This window comes from Leuciscus leuciscus (assembly GCF_965113295.1).
Source record: "Leuciscus leuciscus genome assembly, chromosome: 7".
NCBI lineage: Eukaryota > Metazoa > Chordata > Actinopteri > Cypriniformes > Leuciscidae > Leuciscus > Leuciscus leuciscus.
Window position 1 is genome coordinate 9,383,878 of NC_138731.1, and position 17,150 is coordinate 9,401,027.

General features: G+C 39.4%; 1 protein-coding gene and 1 long non-coding RNA gene across 2 annotated transcripts in view; one reads left to right on the top strand and one right to left on the bottom strand.

Annotated features, from left to right (window-relative positions):
• Positions 1 to 503: 503 nt before the first annotated feature.
• The window catches only part of LOC309502552 (uncharacterized protein), a 31,378-nt gene continuing 14,731 nt past the window's right edge, over positions 504 to 17,150 (bottom strand). Inside the window, exons 7-13 of the mRNA XM_082174956.1 lie at positions 10,312 to 10,552; positions 5,937 to 6,222; positions 5,590 to 5,685; positions 5,269 to 5,502; positions 1,713 to 1,872; positions 1,523 to 1,570; positions 504 to 1,283 (exon numbers count right to left, since the gene is read on the bottom strand). Of these exons, the coding sequence (XP_082031082.1) occupies positions 733 to 1,283; positions 1,523 to 1,570; positions 1,713 to 1,872; positions 5,269 to 5,502; positions 5,590 to 5,685; positions 5,937 to 6,222; positions 10,312 to 10,552 (1,616 nt within the window). The 3' untranslated portion in view covers positions 504 to 732. The remainder of the gene's footprint in view (positions 1,284 to 1,522; positions 1,571 to 1,712; positions 1,873 to 5,268; positions 5,503 to 5,589; positions 5,686 to 5,936; positions 6,223 to 10,311; positions 10,553 to 17,150) is intronic.
• LOC309503558 lies at positions 7,459 to 9,414 on the top strand. The gene is made up of 3 exons (XR_014207727.1): positions 7,459 to 7,660; positions 8,364 to 8,398; positions 8,700 to 9,414. It is a non-coding gene; the product is annotated as an uncharacterized lncRNA (long non-coding RNA).

The following is a 17,150-nucleotide window of genomic DNA, read 5'->3' on the forward strand; positions in this document are numbered from 1 at the left end:
GGATTTCCAGAACTTATGATTGTTCAAGACTTCAGATTTGTCCATAAAAAGATTAATGAATTATGAGGGGATTTACAAAGACCTCAAGAACTCAGATTGTGAACACAAGGCTGACATGAGGAGATCAAGGCAGACGCTGGTTCTCCGGTGTTAGATGCTCTTGCTATTAGCATTTCCTGCAGACAAAGCTTGTAAACGATTTGTCTTTGACTTTGTTTTGTTTTCTTTTTATATATTAGTCATTTGTATGTAAACTATTTAACCTGTAGTTAATAAAAATATATTTAATTGAAACTAAAAAGTTCACCTGCCAAAAGTCTCAGAGATTGAGCTGAACTGAACACAGAGAAGTCTTCTGTGACCTATTTACTGTAAGTGTGAAAATTCAAATGCTTATGATTTAGGACAGATTTGACTTTAACCTTATTAACCTGATAATAATCAAAATGAGGTAAAAGGTGTTTAAAAATTGTGCACCATATATACACAAGGCACACATAAGAAATAATGAGAATTTTTTTTTATTGAGTTTAGCAGGGAATATTATATCATCTTCAAGCTCAGCACTTACTCAACCATAATCTGAACATGTTATTTCACTGACAGAAGCTCAGCTGTAGTATTAATGTAATAAAGAGAAAGTAAAAGACTCTATAACATCTCAGTGTTTATGATTTATCATCCAGCTCAAAGCATTATGGGTAGAATCTCTCTACAGTCTATCCTGATTCATCAACACAGTTTCACTGATGATTGTTTACCAACCAAAAACCCAGGATAGAGCGGTTGAGTGAATGTGGTCTGGACTGTGTGTATGAGGCTCATTGTGTCAGAGACGCTGTAGAAGGACAGAGTTCCTGCACTGTGATCCACACACACTCCTGTTCTCCTGTGATCCACACACACTCCTGTTCTACGGCTGATGGGCTTTACAGGGAGTTCAGTCTCTATGTTATTGTGCCAGAATGAGTAACTGGAGGAAGAGCAGCTCAAACTCCAGGACTGATCATTACGTCCAAACACACACTCTTTACCCGATCCCTTCCTGCTGATGCTCTTATATGACACTGATATACACACACTAACACCACTCCACTCAATCTCCCAGTAACAGCGTCCACACACACTCTCTCTACACAACACCTGCTGATACACATCAAATCTGTCTGGATGATCAGGATACGACTGAGGCCGAAAAAAAGTGTAAGTAATCTCTCTGTTCCTCTCAGACAGACTGAGTTGTTTATTCACTGTGTTCAGATCCAGATTGAGCTGATGGGAATCTGATGGAGATAAAACACATCAGAATCAGGAATTATGAATCTGTCTGATCTTTTAATGTATCTGACCTCTTCATGTTCAATATATCATCAGTGTCTCAGTGCATTTTACCAGATATCCTGAGCAAATCATCATTTACATGATCAACTCTAAAACTCTTCTGTCATGTTTTCTTTCACTTCTCCAGGAAGAACATGAACACACTCAGTGAGTTTTTCTGCTTGTTTTCTCAGTGACTTACATTGTAGGAAGACGTTCCTGGTCCTGGGAACAATGTTGGAGAAAGTGACTGTGGAAATCAACAGACATGAAGAGTGTGATTATCATGTCAAGAGAAAATGATCCCTGCATCCGTTCCTAAGACATTTCTAATATGATCTTCTACATGATCTGGAGGATCATTTCTGAGAGCAGAATCTCCAGGACTTTACCTCTGTCAGAGATCTTCTTCAGCTCCTCTTTGCACAAATCCTCCAGTTTGTCTCTCAGCTGACGGACAGATTCTCTCACGCCATCAAAAGAGGAGAGAGAACTGAAGAGATCGTCATTTACGTCTGTAGATTCAGGAGGAGCTGAGAGAGACTGGAAACTCTAGAGAAAACAGAAATCAAAGCTCATCACCTCCACACTTCATCAATAACCTGCTCTACTGTCAGATTTGTGTGGCTCTTGTTGATCTTTAGTAACTCTCCTCAATCCAGCACTTTCACAGCATCAGCTTCATTCTTCTCATATTCATTATGTGACATTAGAGACACAAGTTCTAGCGTTTGCCATTTACACTATATAGCGAATTTATGCTCAATATTAGCTTGAGAAATACATGATTTAATTAGAAATACTGCGATCATAAATCCAAATTTAGTGTGTTATGAAATTATATATTAAAAAAATTAATTGGCAGAATAAACCAAATAATAATAAAAAAAAATCCAGAAAACACGAAAGTGATTCATTTAGATGTGGAAATAAAATCGAGAGAAAATATCTATAGAAAATATCTATCTCATATTAAATATTTTAAATAATCATATTATTATCCTGATCAAATGCATCCATCTCTATCTAAGCTGTATAATATCATGTAAATTGGACTCTAAAAAAAAAAATTACATTCTTTAATGGGAATGTCATTAAAGCCTTTGTTTTATTCACAGAATTAAAGGGCAAACTTTGCTAAATTTATATTTGTGTGATGAAAAGGCATTCATTTGTGATATTTTTGTCTTTGTTAATTTAATTTACTATGAAACGTGAAGTACTAAACAATACTTAATACTTAATAAATGCATGGATTTAGGGTAATATAACTTTTAATAAAGCACTTTAAGTTTTATTGAAAAACATTTTTAGGCTACAGTTGCATTATTGAAAGTGAATAAACAATACTGTTGTATTATTAAATGCAATAATATAACATTTCTCATTTTATTCTGAACATTGTCCAATTCTTTTTCGTTGAATACATTGTGTGTCTAGAGATTGGCTTTATTTAAAAGCACACTGAATTAATTTTGACATGGAGTGAATCGGGCAGCGAGTGATGAGGAGAGAGAAATGATCAACTAGAAATCTCTATAGAAGTAAACTGGACAATCAATTTACTATAAATGAGTGTAGATTTGGAAACTGTGCACTGGAACCTGTCAAACTTTCATTGCTAACAAACTACGCTGAACCACCGAACGCTAATGTTGTTCCTACAACCAATATGAGAGCAGAAAAAAAGAATGAATGTACATCAGTTGGGAATCATTTCATTGTTAAGAAACAACTTATTTATATAAAGCCACGTTTCCACCGAAATTACCCGGAACAATTTTTCCCAGGAACTTTTTCCCCCAGACCTGTTGCTGTCTGTGTTTCCACCGAGGTCTAAAGTACCCTGAAGATTACATAGACAGTATATAAACGGAAGATTAGGCAAATAGTACGGTGTCGGTCACATTTTAAGTGACGTAGGGAAAGTTCCTGCGGTGGAAACGCGGCTTAATTTGTAAAAATAAATACCATATCAATGCTTAGAAACGTTGCTATTTAGGTTTTGAGTGTGTACGTTTTGGGAAGGGGCAAAATGTTCAGAAACGGCCCTGGTCTCATTGTAGACTTGAGTAGATTCGCTCAGGAAAAGCAGATCAGAATCTACGAGCAGATTGAACATTATTTATAACTTTTGAGCAGTTAATGACACTGAAATCCACAAGGACTCGTAGGACACGATCCCAAGGTCAGTTTTGTGTGGTTTCAGTATGTTGAAGCATTGCTACTATACAGACTTCATGTTTAGGGTCTTCATGGTCAAATTCATCAACATGTTAAAGGTAAACAATTATGAAAATACTGTCAATTCTGTCAAGTTTTAAAATCATCTGATGCAACTTTGATGAATATTACTCAAATTGCTCCCATCAAGTTCACGGATTTCAGCATTATATGAGAAATCAGAAGGAAAAATGAGGTAAAAAAAGTTCAAATGTGAGTGAGGATGATCAGATGAGAGTCTGACTGATGATTATATAATAACCGAACACACAGATCAACACTTCAGTCAGCGGCTGATTCTGCCCTCATAAAATGTTTCTCTGTGAGTCTCTTGCTCTTGTCCACTATGATCCTGGGAAATGCTCTTAAGAATAGTCTTAAGCTTTGACTTAAGTGTCACAAAATTCTTAGTAAAAAGTAGGACTTCTCTAAGAGTTGGAGACTTTTATAATGAAGCTAAAAGCAACTTTCAGCAAAGTCTAAAGGTCGTTGCCACACTGAGTCCGAAAATTTCGTATGCGTTTTTTCGTATTCGTGATTCGGTGGCTCTGAATTGTCAAAACGCCATTCAAAATGCTTGCTACGGATGCGAAAAACACATAAAATCGAAACCGATACGAATTTTTTTATGACGGACGAAAGTTTCGGAGGCAGTGTGTGAGGCCGAAATTATACACACTGAAAGCACTTAAGAATCAGTCTTAAGGTCCATGCACACTGAGTCACAATCACGCGATTGACCAAACATGAGGTCGTTTTTTTTTTTTACGTGCAAAAATTTCGGACATGAATTTCAGACTCAATGTGCAAGGACCTTAAAGGGGTCATATAATGGTACATGCACTTTTACAAGTTGATTGTACTGACGTGTGTTGGCAGTGCCTGTACACAACCATCATAAAATGATAAAAATCCATCCAGTGTTTTTTTTTTTTATCTCCTTTTCCCTTGTCTCAAATCAAGCCGTTCGACCGTACGCCCCTCCCACGACTGTTGATTGACAGCAGCGTTTCAACACAGACCCGCCCTCGCTCGTGAGCGAGCTGTCATCATAGTCCACGCGGACATTGTTGGTACGCTGGAGCAGAATGGTGTCTAAGTGATTGTGGTGTTCTGTTCTTCGGTGTAATAACGAACACAACAGTCATTTTGATGCTCCTAAATCCGAACCGCTGAAGACGCAGTGGCTGAGTTTTGTTTTCGAAGGGAATATTCCCCACGATCAACGTCAATGCTTTCATGTTTGCGTGAATCATTTCTCACACCAGACTGCTTTACAAACGAGGGTCAGTATAAAGCTGGTTTTGCTAAGAAGCTGCTTCAGAAAAAAGGATCAATACCAACTATTCGTGTTCCTGCTGCACCTCCAGAAGAACTGAAGTGAGTGTAACGTTTTATTAACCTTTATATTAATCTTTATATTAATCTTTGCAAAATGCTTGCACGCTTCACGATGAATGCGGCTAAGGTTTACACTCAGGGTACATTACGGCATGTTTTCTATGTACGACGTTCTCAATATAATTCATAATCCCACGTTTATAATGAACAACGCGTTATGGTTATTGTGTTATTACAAACTGTGTACGCAGGTGTTAAAGTTAACGTTAAACATCTACGGGACAAAGTGTTTGCGCGTTGTGGACCCGCCTATAGGCGCATATTAGTAACGTGCTCTTTAAATAACAAAAATTATATGGTCCTGTTCTTCTCGATCTCTGTTACCTGCAGGAAATGTATGTGATCCTGTGTGTGTGAAAGCTGCTCCAGCTCAGCATCTCTCCTCCTCAGATCATTGATCTCCTGCTCCAGTCGCTCCAGTCGTTCTTCAGCTCGACTCACTGCAGTCTTTTCCTGATCTCTGATCCGCTGTGTCGCCTCAGAGCGGCTTCTCTCAATGGAGCGGATGAGCTCAGTGAAGATCCTCTCACTGTCCTTCACTGCTGTGTGTGCAGAGCGCTGTTAGGACACACATCACAATCACACAGTGAGCTTCAGTGAGTCCTGACTGAGACTTCTCAAACTTCTCTTCTTCTCCAGACTCACCTTATGAGCCTCTACAGCCTCTCTCAGCTGCTGAAGATCTTTCTCTCTCTGCTGGATCCTCTGCTGGAACGACCTCTGCGTCTCCTTCAGCTGCTTCTGCAGCACAAACCAATAACACAGATGGCACTTTATACTGGCACTACTGTATATCATCATGTGAAGAGTTTAAAAAAAGTTTGTGTTTACGATTTTCACCATATTTTCTGTTAAGATAATATGAAAATATGAAAGTCCACATGCAGCTTCTGTTCACTTCTGTGACGTCTGCAGTGTGAATGACGTCTTCTGATCATATGGTGCCAATATAAATAGTGTCAACATTATTTCATCAGTGTGTAGTTTCATACCTGTTTCTCTGTCCTCTGAGCTGCAGCTGATACAGTGTCGTGGTTTTTATGATCGTCCATCGAACACAGCACACATATAAACTTCTGGTCAGTGCGACAGAAAACCTCAAGGAGTTTATCATGTGTTTGGCAGATCATCTCCTGCAGTCGTCCAGTGACATCAGACAAATTGTGTTTCTTTCCTTTAAACAAACTCTCATGTTGTTCAAGGTGACTTTGACAGTAAGAGATCAGACACACCAGACAGGACTTGACAGCTTTGTGTTTTCTCCCACATGGAAAGAATCTATATGAGGATATATGCGCATATATGAAACCTATATGCAGTTTATATGCACATATATGCTGCATATATACAGCATATATGCACATATATGATAATATATATGCTGCATATATGCGTATATATGCCACATATAGGCATAATTGAGGTGCATATATGTGCATATACAGGCCATATAGGTCTCCTGTATTGCTTCTTTATATATACATATAAGCCCTATATGTAGCCTACATACAAGATATGTCTCCTATAGCTCATGGCAGGATGGTCATTTTGTAGCTCATATCTCACTTTGGAAACTGTCATACATGATGCCTAGCTCAGATAGGCACATCTATCAATTCGAAGCTCACGGAGCTGAGATCAAAAAGATAAAAATAATTTTTTTTTTTTTTTTATTCTGTTCAGTTTTTTGTCTTATTTTTGTTCTTGTACTATTTGATTGTTCTTAAGTAAATAAATAATGTAAATTTCTACATTTTGGGGTTTTATTTATGTTGCCTACACTGTAAAAAAAAGTGTACTTTTACAGGTAATGGTCTGTATTTTTTTAACAGAATTTTACCGTTTTGTCATTATAGTGAATGCCTGTTATTTTACAGATATTTGCTGTAATTTAAAGGTCCACTATTAAATTTACAGGTAATTGCTTGTATTTTGGTTTTACATCAATTTACGTTTTTTAAGGAACTTGTCTGTATTTTTACAAAGTAATATTTTACAGATTTTTTTCTGTGAAATTAGAAAACAAAGAAAAGAAGGTATAACTGCAGAAATCTGCATCTATTCAATATGTTGTCCTTACAGATTATTAAGCATGTGGGGGTTAAAGTGAGTTTTTTTTTAAGGTTAAATAATAGTATTTGTACATACAGCCTACCCTACATAGGCTACAGTAGACCTGTATTGAATTGTTTTTAGGCTATAGTCTTTTAATCTTGTCTTGCAAATAGATGCTCATTTTGATCATTATTTCATTGTCTTATTCTCCCATAATTTCATGTATATTTTATTAATATTTTTCTAAATCTCCGTTGCTGCACATTCAGGGCTTTGTGTGTGTGTGTGTGTGTGTGTGTGTGTGTGTGTGTGTGTGTGTGTGCGCGCGCGCGCGCGCGCGCACGCGATGACGCAGATTCAAATTCGCCGCCATTACGTTTCCGCTGTTTAGTCCCGCCCACAACGGTCAGCTGATCAGTCGACTTTGGATCTTAATCAAGTGCAAGTGGCAGATTTGAATTCAGTCTACTCTCCTGAAGTGGATTGTGAGATTAACAGGGGTTCAATATGACACCTCATAATTCAAAGCAATCGTGTTCGTCGAGAGCAGCCGTGAGCAGGAGCCCTAGCTGTTGTCAGTTTGGATTCTTCGGAAATAGCACCCTTTTCAGTGAGCCTGGTTCGTCACAGCGGACATCATGCCAACCGATCACCGGCTGAGGTAAGAGTCTGCATGTGAACGATATTTTATATTACATTTGTGTTAAGTTTACGTTACAGTTTTCAAGCTAACATTAGCATTTTAAATGATGAGCTGGAGGCAAAACACTGAAAATGTAGCATGCATCTTTACATTTTCCATCTGTTTTAAGAAAGATCAGTTGAACCCACACCTCAAAAAATACCTAAAACAAGCTTTCGTAGACTTGTTATACATAAAGTCCGTTTAATTGTGTATAAAATCTTTGTTAATACGCGATAGTATCTGTCAGTAAATCAATCTCTTAAATGGCGGGACATTTTTAAACACTGTCTGGAAGCTGAAAACTCTTCTCTTAAAAAATAGTAACCACGTTTTTGGCGGATTTTTATTACCATTTTTAATAACCACAGTTATACTACAAATAGGCCTAACGTTACCAAGGTTTTTTTTTTTTTTTGGTTAAACCATAGTTAATTTTCATAAGGGTTAATGTGGTTATCAAGACCGTTAAGAAAACGAATTCAGCAAATACTTGTTGTTGATACAGGAAAACACATGACTAGAATATGAACACCACATGATAAATTCCATATTCTGGCTGCATGCTTGCCAACACGTCAGTTGAGGTTTTGCATTGTCCCAGTGGAACATATTCTGACATATGCAAATGTAATACTGAGTTGTAAAAAAAAAAAATATATATATATATTTGTGATTTCAGGTCAAGTGGAAAGCAGAATGATCATGGCAAACAAGGTATGGGAAGAAGTAATTTAAAATATTGTAATGGCCGAGTCTTCTGATTCCATATGATTGCACTAAAAGTGGCAGAAAATTTAATTTGTTTTATACTATATTTTCCCATGTGAATATTCATTTGATCCTTGTGAGGCCACTGGAGCTGCACAAGGTTTGGTTTTGCTTCAGTAAGACCACGATTGTGTTAGATTCCACCCATCTATTATTATTATTTTTTTGTATTGTAACTAGGCTCTGTCATTTAGAAACATGACTTTTCCTATCACTTAATGACACATATCTCTACCTTTCATTCCAGCCAGAGGATCTGACGGTTGCTGCTCGCATCTCAGCCTACCTGATGGAAAATTCTTGCTGGATGAATGACCTTCACCTTCAATTCAACCTTGCCAAGACAGAACTGCTTATGGTTTCACTTTCAGCCAAACCATGCGATCCTGCTGATTTGCCTTATACAACACCAGAAAGATCCGGCCCTTCCTGTCGGAGTCACACAACTCCTTGTCTAAGCTCTTGTTCTATCCAGACTGGACTATTGTAATGCTCTCCTGGCAGCTCTTCCAGCATCAGTCAAACCTCTGCAACTGATCCAGATGCTGCAGCAAGACCTAAACTCACTGCTTCAGATCTGTGTGTCTCCAGAAGCTTGTGTTCTGCAAGTGAACGTCGCCTTGTGGTGCCATCATCCCAAAGAGACACAAAACCACTTTCACTGACCTTTCCCTGGACTGTTCCCTGCTGGTGGGATGACCTGCCCAACTCAACACATTTTCAAGAAACTGCTAAAGATCCATCTTTTCATAAACACTTGACCCAATAATACTAAATCTTTGTTTTAATAATAAATAAATAAACTTGTGTACTGTGCTACACTAACTGGGATTTGTCACTGCACTTGTTGCTTCTATTGTTCTCTTAATTTTTAAGTCACTTTGGATAAAATGTAATTGTAAATGTGTAAAATAAGTTATATTAGAGTATAAAGGTATACAGTAATTGCCTTTTAATGTAGATATTTTTACATGTTCTAAATTATATACTAAGATTGTATTTCCTATCATTCACATATCTTGATGTTCAGTGTTTGTTTAATGAGTAATATTGTCAATGTGCAGGTATTTTGTACTTATACGTTTAATTAATTTAACAGAAATTGACTGTACATTTGCTATTATTAAGTACTTAATTAGAGATTGGTCAAAGTTGTGAAATTGGAAATGCCTTAACTGTAAATATACAAACTTTGAATTTGAATTTATGTATTTAATGCATTTTTATACATAACTTCATAGTTATTATACACAGGAAAAACTATATATTAAAAGATAATTACTGTAGATAGACAGCATTATTATAAAATAACTTTATAAAACCCTAAATTTACAGTTTAACTTGAAAGTTAAATGTTTTTTTTTAAATGTAATTTGACATCATTTATCCGTTTTTCCACGGTTTAATAAGCCATTATCAACAGTAATGTACTGTAATTTAATAAATTTTGACTGTAAAGTCAATTCTGTATTTTCACTGTTTTTGCCTGTAATTTTGTGAAATGGTTATTTGCTGTAATGTAACGGAATCCGTCTGGAAACTTTGCTGCCAGAGATTTACCGTTTGTATACGGGATTTTTTTTTTTTTACAGTGTAGGCCTAGTAGCTATGGATTTTAATAATTTTACTAATATATAGTAGGTAAACATATAGGTGCATATATAGGTGAACATATAGGTGCATATATGTGAACATATAGGTGAGCATATATAGGTGAACATGTAGGTGCATATATGTGCATATATGTACATATAATATAGGAAAACGGCCAATTTTATATATGTCACATATATTAAAAACATATATTAAAACATATATGTTTATATAGGTTCTTTCCATGTCCAGTACAGACGTCACACTGCACATCTCCAGCTCCAGCGTAACAGTCAGCAGGAAGTTTAGTCTTCTTCAGTTTCTCCACCAGTTCAGCCAGCATGGTGTTTTTAGCTAAAGCAGGTCTTGGACTGAAGGTCTGTCTGCACTGAGGGCAGCTGTAGACTCTCATCTGATCCTCCTGATCCCAGCAGCCTGTAATACAGATCTTACAGTAACTGTGTCCACAGGAAGTGGTCACTGGATCCTTCAGGAGATCCAGACACACTGGACACATTAACTCATCCTGAGAAAATCTGGCTTCTGCCATTTTACTGCACGAATACTGAGACACACATCAGCTCAACTGCACTTTAGTCTCTTTCCCGAACTCTTCCTGCTTCCTGGTTCTGTGTTTGAGTGATGTGTGCAAAACAGATTTATCAAGTCTATAAACCCTCACACAGCCTCATTCCTGCTGAGTTCAGATTCTACTACAGTAAAAGCAAAAACATTCACTGCAGACCCTAATGCTCAAAATAATTAATTGGTTTGAGAAGGGTAAATTTAAATTAAACAAATTAGTTATCTTTTATGATTATTTAGAAAAGAAAGCTAGCGTAAGTTCTGCTGGGAAGACTCAATTGTTACGTCACTTATTACCTTCTCATCTAACCAATCATGTTCTTATACTTGTAGTATAAAAGATCAGTACTTACACATGTCTGAGTTCACAGATGCTGATGCTTTCATTCCCCTCCATCCTCCCCACCACCACCAGGATGGTCCCTTCCCATACCTCCAGAGGGTCGGCTGCGCTCCGCCTTCGTCTTCAGGCAGGAAATGCAGAGTCCGTACCCTCGGGTTGCAAGCCACGGACGGGGCCTACGCCAAAGAACTTTATAGCATATATTGCTTGCTGGGCTGGTAATAAATTTATAAGTGTTACAGTATTTATTCTCCAGAGTCTTTCTGGTATAACTTTTTCTTCTGAAGTTCACAAAACTGACACATTGTAAGTAATCTGAATTGTTTAATTGTTTTCAGTTTTATGAATTTGTTTCTTGAAATTTAGACAAACTTATATTTAACTGAAACTGGGCTGGGATTTCTATTTCTCAGCATGCTTTGTAAATGCTAAAATTAAGTGTTATATAATATTGTTTGTACAAGATTAATGTTAAGTGGGAGATATAGCTATGTTTTTAGGGGGTTTCCATCATGGTGATGAGTAGAGCAGGAGTTTGGTTTGAGAACAGATATATGTTTTATGTTCAATATTGTCATAGTCATTCAGCAATTGTTATGCTATGCTAATGCTATCAACGCATTGTGTTACCAATTAGCATTTACTGATTTAGCTAGTTAAAGCTAGCCAAGTTGAACAATAAGACTAAAACCTCTTGATTGTTTCAAGTCCCAATATTTTGCTGAAAAGACACTCGACAACTGGAGACAGTAGCGTTGTTAACCACCACGCACCCCATGCTTGTGTCGGGCCGCAGGCTTGAGGGACCCCCTGCTGACCAAGTAAATAAATCAGTTGATGAGTTGACCTTATTTATTACATTTAAACATTGCTTATGTGACCAAATTTAGAATTCTGCAAACATTGTTCGGTGATCAATGTTTATATGTGAAAAAGTCTAAATTAAATCTGCTCATCATTTAAAGCAATCGTGTCTGTTCTTGGATTAAACTGCTCGATTCATGATACTTAATGAACGTTTGAAAGCGTCAGAGTTTCAATGGAGGGACAGAAATCCCCCAGATTTAATTAAAATAGGCTATCTTCACATGTGTCCCGAGGATGCACGAAAGTCATATGGGTTTGGAACGACATGAGGTCGAGTAGGGAGACCGGGGACAGTTGCAACATGGGGATGGTTGCAACATGTCATTTTTCTCCAATCAGAAACAAGCTAGAGTGATGACACTCATACTGCACATGCACAGTTAGACCCTCCACCCACCAAGAAACAGTTTTTCATGAGATATATTTTTGTCATACTGTCCTGAAATTTTGTATGAATTAATCAAAACTTACTTAGTTTGAATTATTGTTTTGTTGGCTTCTAAGTGACATGGTTAGCATGTGTCAACGTCAGTGTGTCTAGCAGACACATTATGTTCTGTCATGGCTGATAGGGTTGGGGACGGTTGCAACATGTTATAAATTGCATGTTTAATAAAAGTTTGTTGCATTGCAAATTGTTCAATTCTTCCTGTCTGACACTGAAATATGGAGAGATTGAATAGCATCTGTAACTCCTGCACACTGAATCTATGTAGGCCTATGTTCTACACATGAACAAACATATGACTAAATAAATAAATAATAGGCTACAATAATATTATTGAAATAAATAATACTATAATATTATAGTAGGCCTAAAACAGTTAATATTTTCAGAATTCTTTGCTCATTGAGACAAAATGCTTAAGTTAATTAATGAAATTTAAGGTATTTTTAACATGTTGCAACCGTCCCTGGGTCGGGGTCAGTTGCAACATCTGACTTCTTCCATTCAAATAAATACTGTGAACGATATGTCTTATATAATCGTCTTTAAATGGTATGGGTAATTAGCAGACAGATGCAAGTTTAATATATACAAATTTGGTTGGTCTAGTCCAAATAGTCTCTGAGTAATTGAGAGAAATGCAAAAAGTGTTGCAACTGTCCCCGGTCTCCCCTAAATGATGGCATTTTCAACTTTGGGTGAACTAACACTAACAAATCGGCGAGCGCGCTTTGGCGTTGAGTCAGAGACGGACGCTCCCAGTGATTGTCATATATCATATATAACTGGGCAGTTTTATTTTTCCAACAACGTTTAATTTAGGTTTCATTTAAATACACATAATAGTAGGGAAAAAAAAAATCATATTTAGTTTGTAAAATACACACTGATGTCAATGGAAGCGGCATTTAAAACTTCTAATTTGACACAGTGTTTTATTCACGTCAGAAATACATTGTGTAGGTACCTAAATAGTTTATTTTTATTCTTCTCCCAGTTTACCCGCCATTTACTTTCATGTCTTTCGGGAGAAGAATTTGCACGTTGTAAATCCGACAATTCTGATTCCCTGTGCTGAAGAGCAAACGTCTCAGGTTACGTATGTAACCCTGGTTCCCTGAGAGGGAACGAGACGCTGCGTCGAGACGCGGTGGGAACGCTCTGCGTGATTGCGTCATGAAGCACGTGTATAATCAGTCCAATGGAAAGACGAGACGTCATAGGCGGGTGACGTCATCGACCAGGAAGCTATAAAGCACCCCTGCGACAGACCGCGGCAGCTTCTGAAAGCCGAAGCAAGTCGATCACAGGCATGCAGGGAGTATGGCAAGGCGACGCAGCGTCTCGTTCCCTCTCAGGGAACCAGGGTTACATACGTAACCTGAGACGTTCCCTTTCAAGGGAACTTCGAGCTGCGTCGAGACGCGGTGGGAACCCTATACCCACGACGCCATATGACAAATGCCTGTTCTGTATGAAGACCATGCGCATACTAGGAAACAAGCACCCTAGACCCTGGAGTGGAGCCTAGGTCTAAGTCATAAAATCTAACAAATGTATGCGGCGAGGACCTGCCTGCCGCATTACAGATGTCAGAGTGAAACTCCTGATAATAAAGCCTTAGAGGCAGCCATACTCCTGGTAGAATGGGCCGGGACAGCCAAAGGTGAAGGCTGTCCGGCCGCTTCATAAGCAAGTGAGATAGCCTCAACTACTCACTTGCTCATTATCTGTTTAGATGCAGGGCAACCTATCTTAGGTAACTTGAAGCAGACAAATAACTGCTCTTATATATATATATGCCACAGGTTGCAGCTCTGTGGACATAAGCATCCAAGAGCCCGGACAGGGCAAAACAGATTAAGTTCTTCCTGATCTGGCTTGTATTAAGGTGGAGGACAGAAGGCCTGCAGCACAAATGACCCACAAATTTAGTAGGAATACAACCCGGCAAGGGGTGAGGAAAGACTATCACCATACCAGGTGCAAATCCAAGTACGTGCAGGCCTCAGCCTCAAGTACCACGGAGAAGATGAAATAAGGATCTCTCCTCAGAGATAACCCAGCAAAGAAACATTCATTGCAGAAATCAAGTACTGTACCATAGGGCAGATAGCAAGATTCAGAAGGCATTCTCCGCACCAGGCAGAGAATAGTTTCCATTTCAATGCATATTCAGTCTTCTCGTGGAGGGAGCTCTAGACTGGAGTATGGTCTCCACGACCTCAGTCGAGAGACCTGAATCTATGAACTGAGCCCCCTCAGAGGCCGAGCCCATAGTATCCATAACTCCGGAAGAGAGTAACTCCCGGGAGCAAAGATATCGGGAAATGCGTACAGGTGTAGCCTCAACCACACCTAATACGTTGCATCCAGTTCAAGCAGAGCTGGATGCATCAGGGAGAACCAAATGGGCAATGCGTTGTATAAACGATGCGAAAGGTAGACTTGAGTTTTGACCGAAGTTCTCCTAAAGGAGCTCCACCACCTTGGGGTGAAGTCCCCATTCCCCGGGCCTCAGCCCCTGCCTCAACAGGATATCTGCTCTGATATACGAGACCATCAGTGTGTTGTCCGGAAGGACAAGCACATGGTGACCTCTCAGGTCTGGCAGGAAGTATTTGAGAGCTCGAAATACCGCCATCATTTCTAGCCGATTTATGTGGCAAGAACGTTGATGGTCCTGCAAAAGACCTTTCGCCGAGCGGCCACTCATGACCGCCCCCCATCCCGTGAGGGAAGCATCCGTCGAAAGCGTTATGCGTCGACAAGAAGCCCCCAGCACTGGGCCCTGGGCGAGGAACCAAGGTTTCTTCCACATGACCAAGGCACGAAGGCATCGCCGCGTGACCTTGATCGTGCGAAATGGATTTCCCCTCGGAGAAAACCCCTTGATCCTGAGCCACTGCAAAGGTCTCATGTACAAAAGGCCAAAAGTGATTACGTTGGACGCAGCTGCCATGAGCCCCAACAGTCTCTGAAACTGTTTCACAGTGAGTGACTGGCCTAGTTTTATCCCCTTTACGGCTGTGAGAATCGCAGAAATACGTGCAGGAGACAGACGTGCTTGCATTATTGTCGAATCCCATAAAACACCCAGAAAAGTGGTCCTCTGAGCTGGGAGGAGCACACTCTTCTTGGCGTTGAGCCACAACCCCAACCTCTTTATGTGAGACAGAACGACATCTCGATGCCGAACCGCCAACTGCTCGGACTGAGCTAAAATCAACCAATCGTCGATAAAGTATAATACGCGAATGCCCTGGAGTCTCAGAGGAGCCAGAGCTGCATCCACGCATTTTGTAAAGATGCGGGGTGATAAACCTAGGCCGAAGGGAAGAACCCAATACTGGTATGCTTCGCCCCCGAAAGCAAACCTCAGGAACCTCCTGTGATGAGGATGGATAGATAAGTAAGCGTCCTTCAAGTCTATTGTGACAAACCAGTCCTCAGACTGAATCTGTGACAATCATTTTAGCGTATAGCATACTTTGAACTTGAGATTCTGAAACCTGCTGTTTAATTGACGCAGGTCTAGAATAGGACGCAACCCCTCATCCTCTTTCGGAACAATGAAGTAACGGCTGTAAAACCCTGACTGTCTGCTGGGAGGAGAAACCCCTTCTATAGCTCCTTTTGCAGAAGTGTCAGTACTTCCTGCTCCATAACCAGAGCCTGCTCGGGGTCCACCACTGTGGGGAGGACCTCTAGAAATCTGTGTGGACGAGAACCGAACTGAATTCTGAAACCCTTTTCTAAAGTGTGCAGGACCCACTGAGAAATATATGGCAGTAGTTTCCACGCTGCCAGAAATTCTACTAGGAGAACCAGTCTCTCGAGACTGGCCTCTGGATTTGGTTGAACAGTCACTTTGGTGCCCTGAAGTGGCGAACCGGCAGGGAACAACCAAACTGACCGTTCTACGCCCCTCCTCGGAGGATCGTATGGGGACGCTGACACCTCGGTGCCCTGAACGGAGAACCGGCAGGGAACAACCGAACTGGCAGCGCTAAGACCCTCCTCAGAGAGTTGCACCCCAGAGGGTGCCGAGGAGAAACGATTTCTCAAAACCGTCCCTGCCCCGGGGAAACCTTCAGAAGCCTGACAGCCTCAGCGTCAGGACTTCTTGTCTAAGTTTTAATAGAGATAACAACAGTCCTCAGATCTTGCCTACCTCTAACTAGCTTTGTTCCGACGACCCTCCTCGGAGGATCGCTGGAAAAAAGCAGGCACCTCGGCGCCCTGAAACGGCGAACCGGCAGGGAAACCGAAATGACTGCTCTACGACCCTCCTCGGAGGATCGTTTGGGGACGCTGACACCTTGGTGTCCTGAAACGGCGAACCCAATTTTTTTGAAGACAATTTTTGTTATGCAGTTTAAAGTCAAATTAATATATTTTTTAAATGTCTCACTTAATTCTATTCAATATTACTGTTGTGTAATTCAGAGTAAAATGTTACGCGATGTTGGGGTGTGGGGGGCCTGAGATCCTGACTTTGCTTGAGGCCCACAAAATGGTAAACCCAACCCTGACTGGAGATCACGTGAGAAATACATGATTTTATTAGAAATACTATGATCATAAATCCAAATTTTGTGTGTTTTGAAATTATATATTTTAAAAAAAAATTGGCAGAATAAACCAAATAATTGAAAAAAAAATTCCAGAAAACACGAAAGTGATTCATTTAGATGTGGAAATAAAATCGAGAGATCAGTAATATACCAACATCTATCTCATATTAAATATTTTAATCAATCTCCATATTAACTGTATTATATTGTGTAAATTGGACTCTAAAATATTAAATTACATTCTTTAAGATTTTAAATGTTTAAATGTATAAACCTGTAAAAACA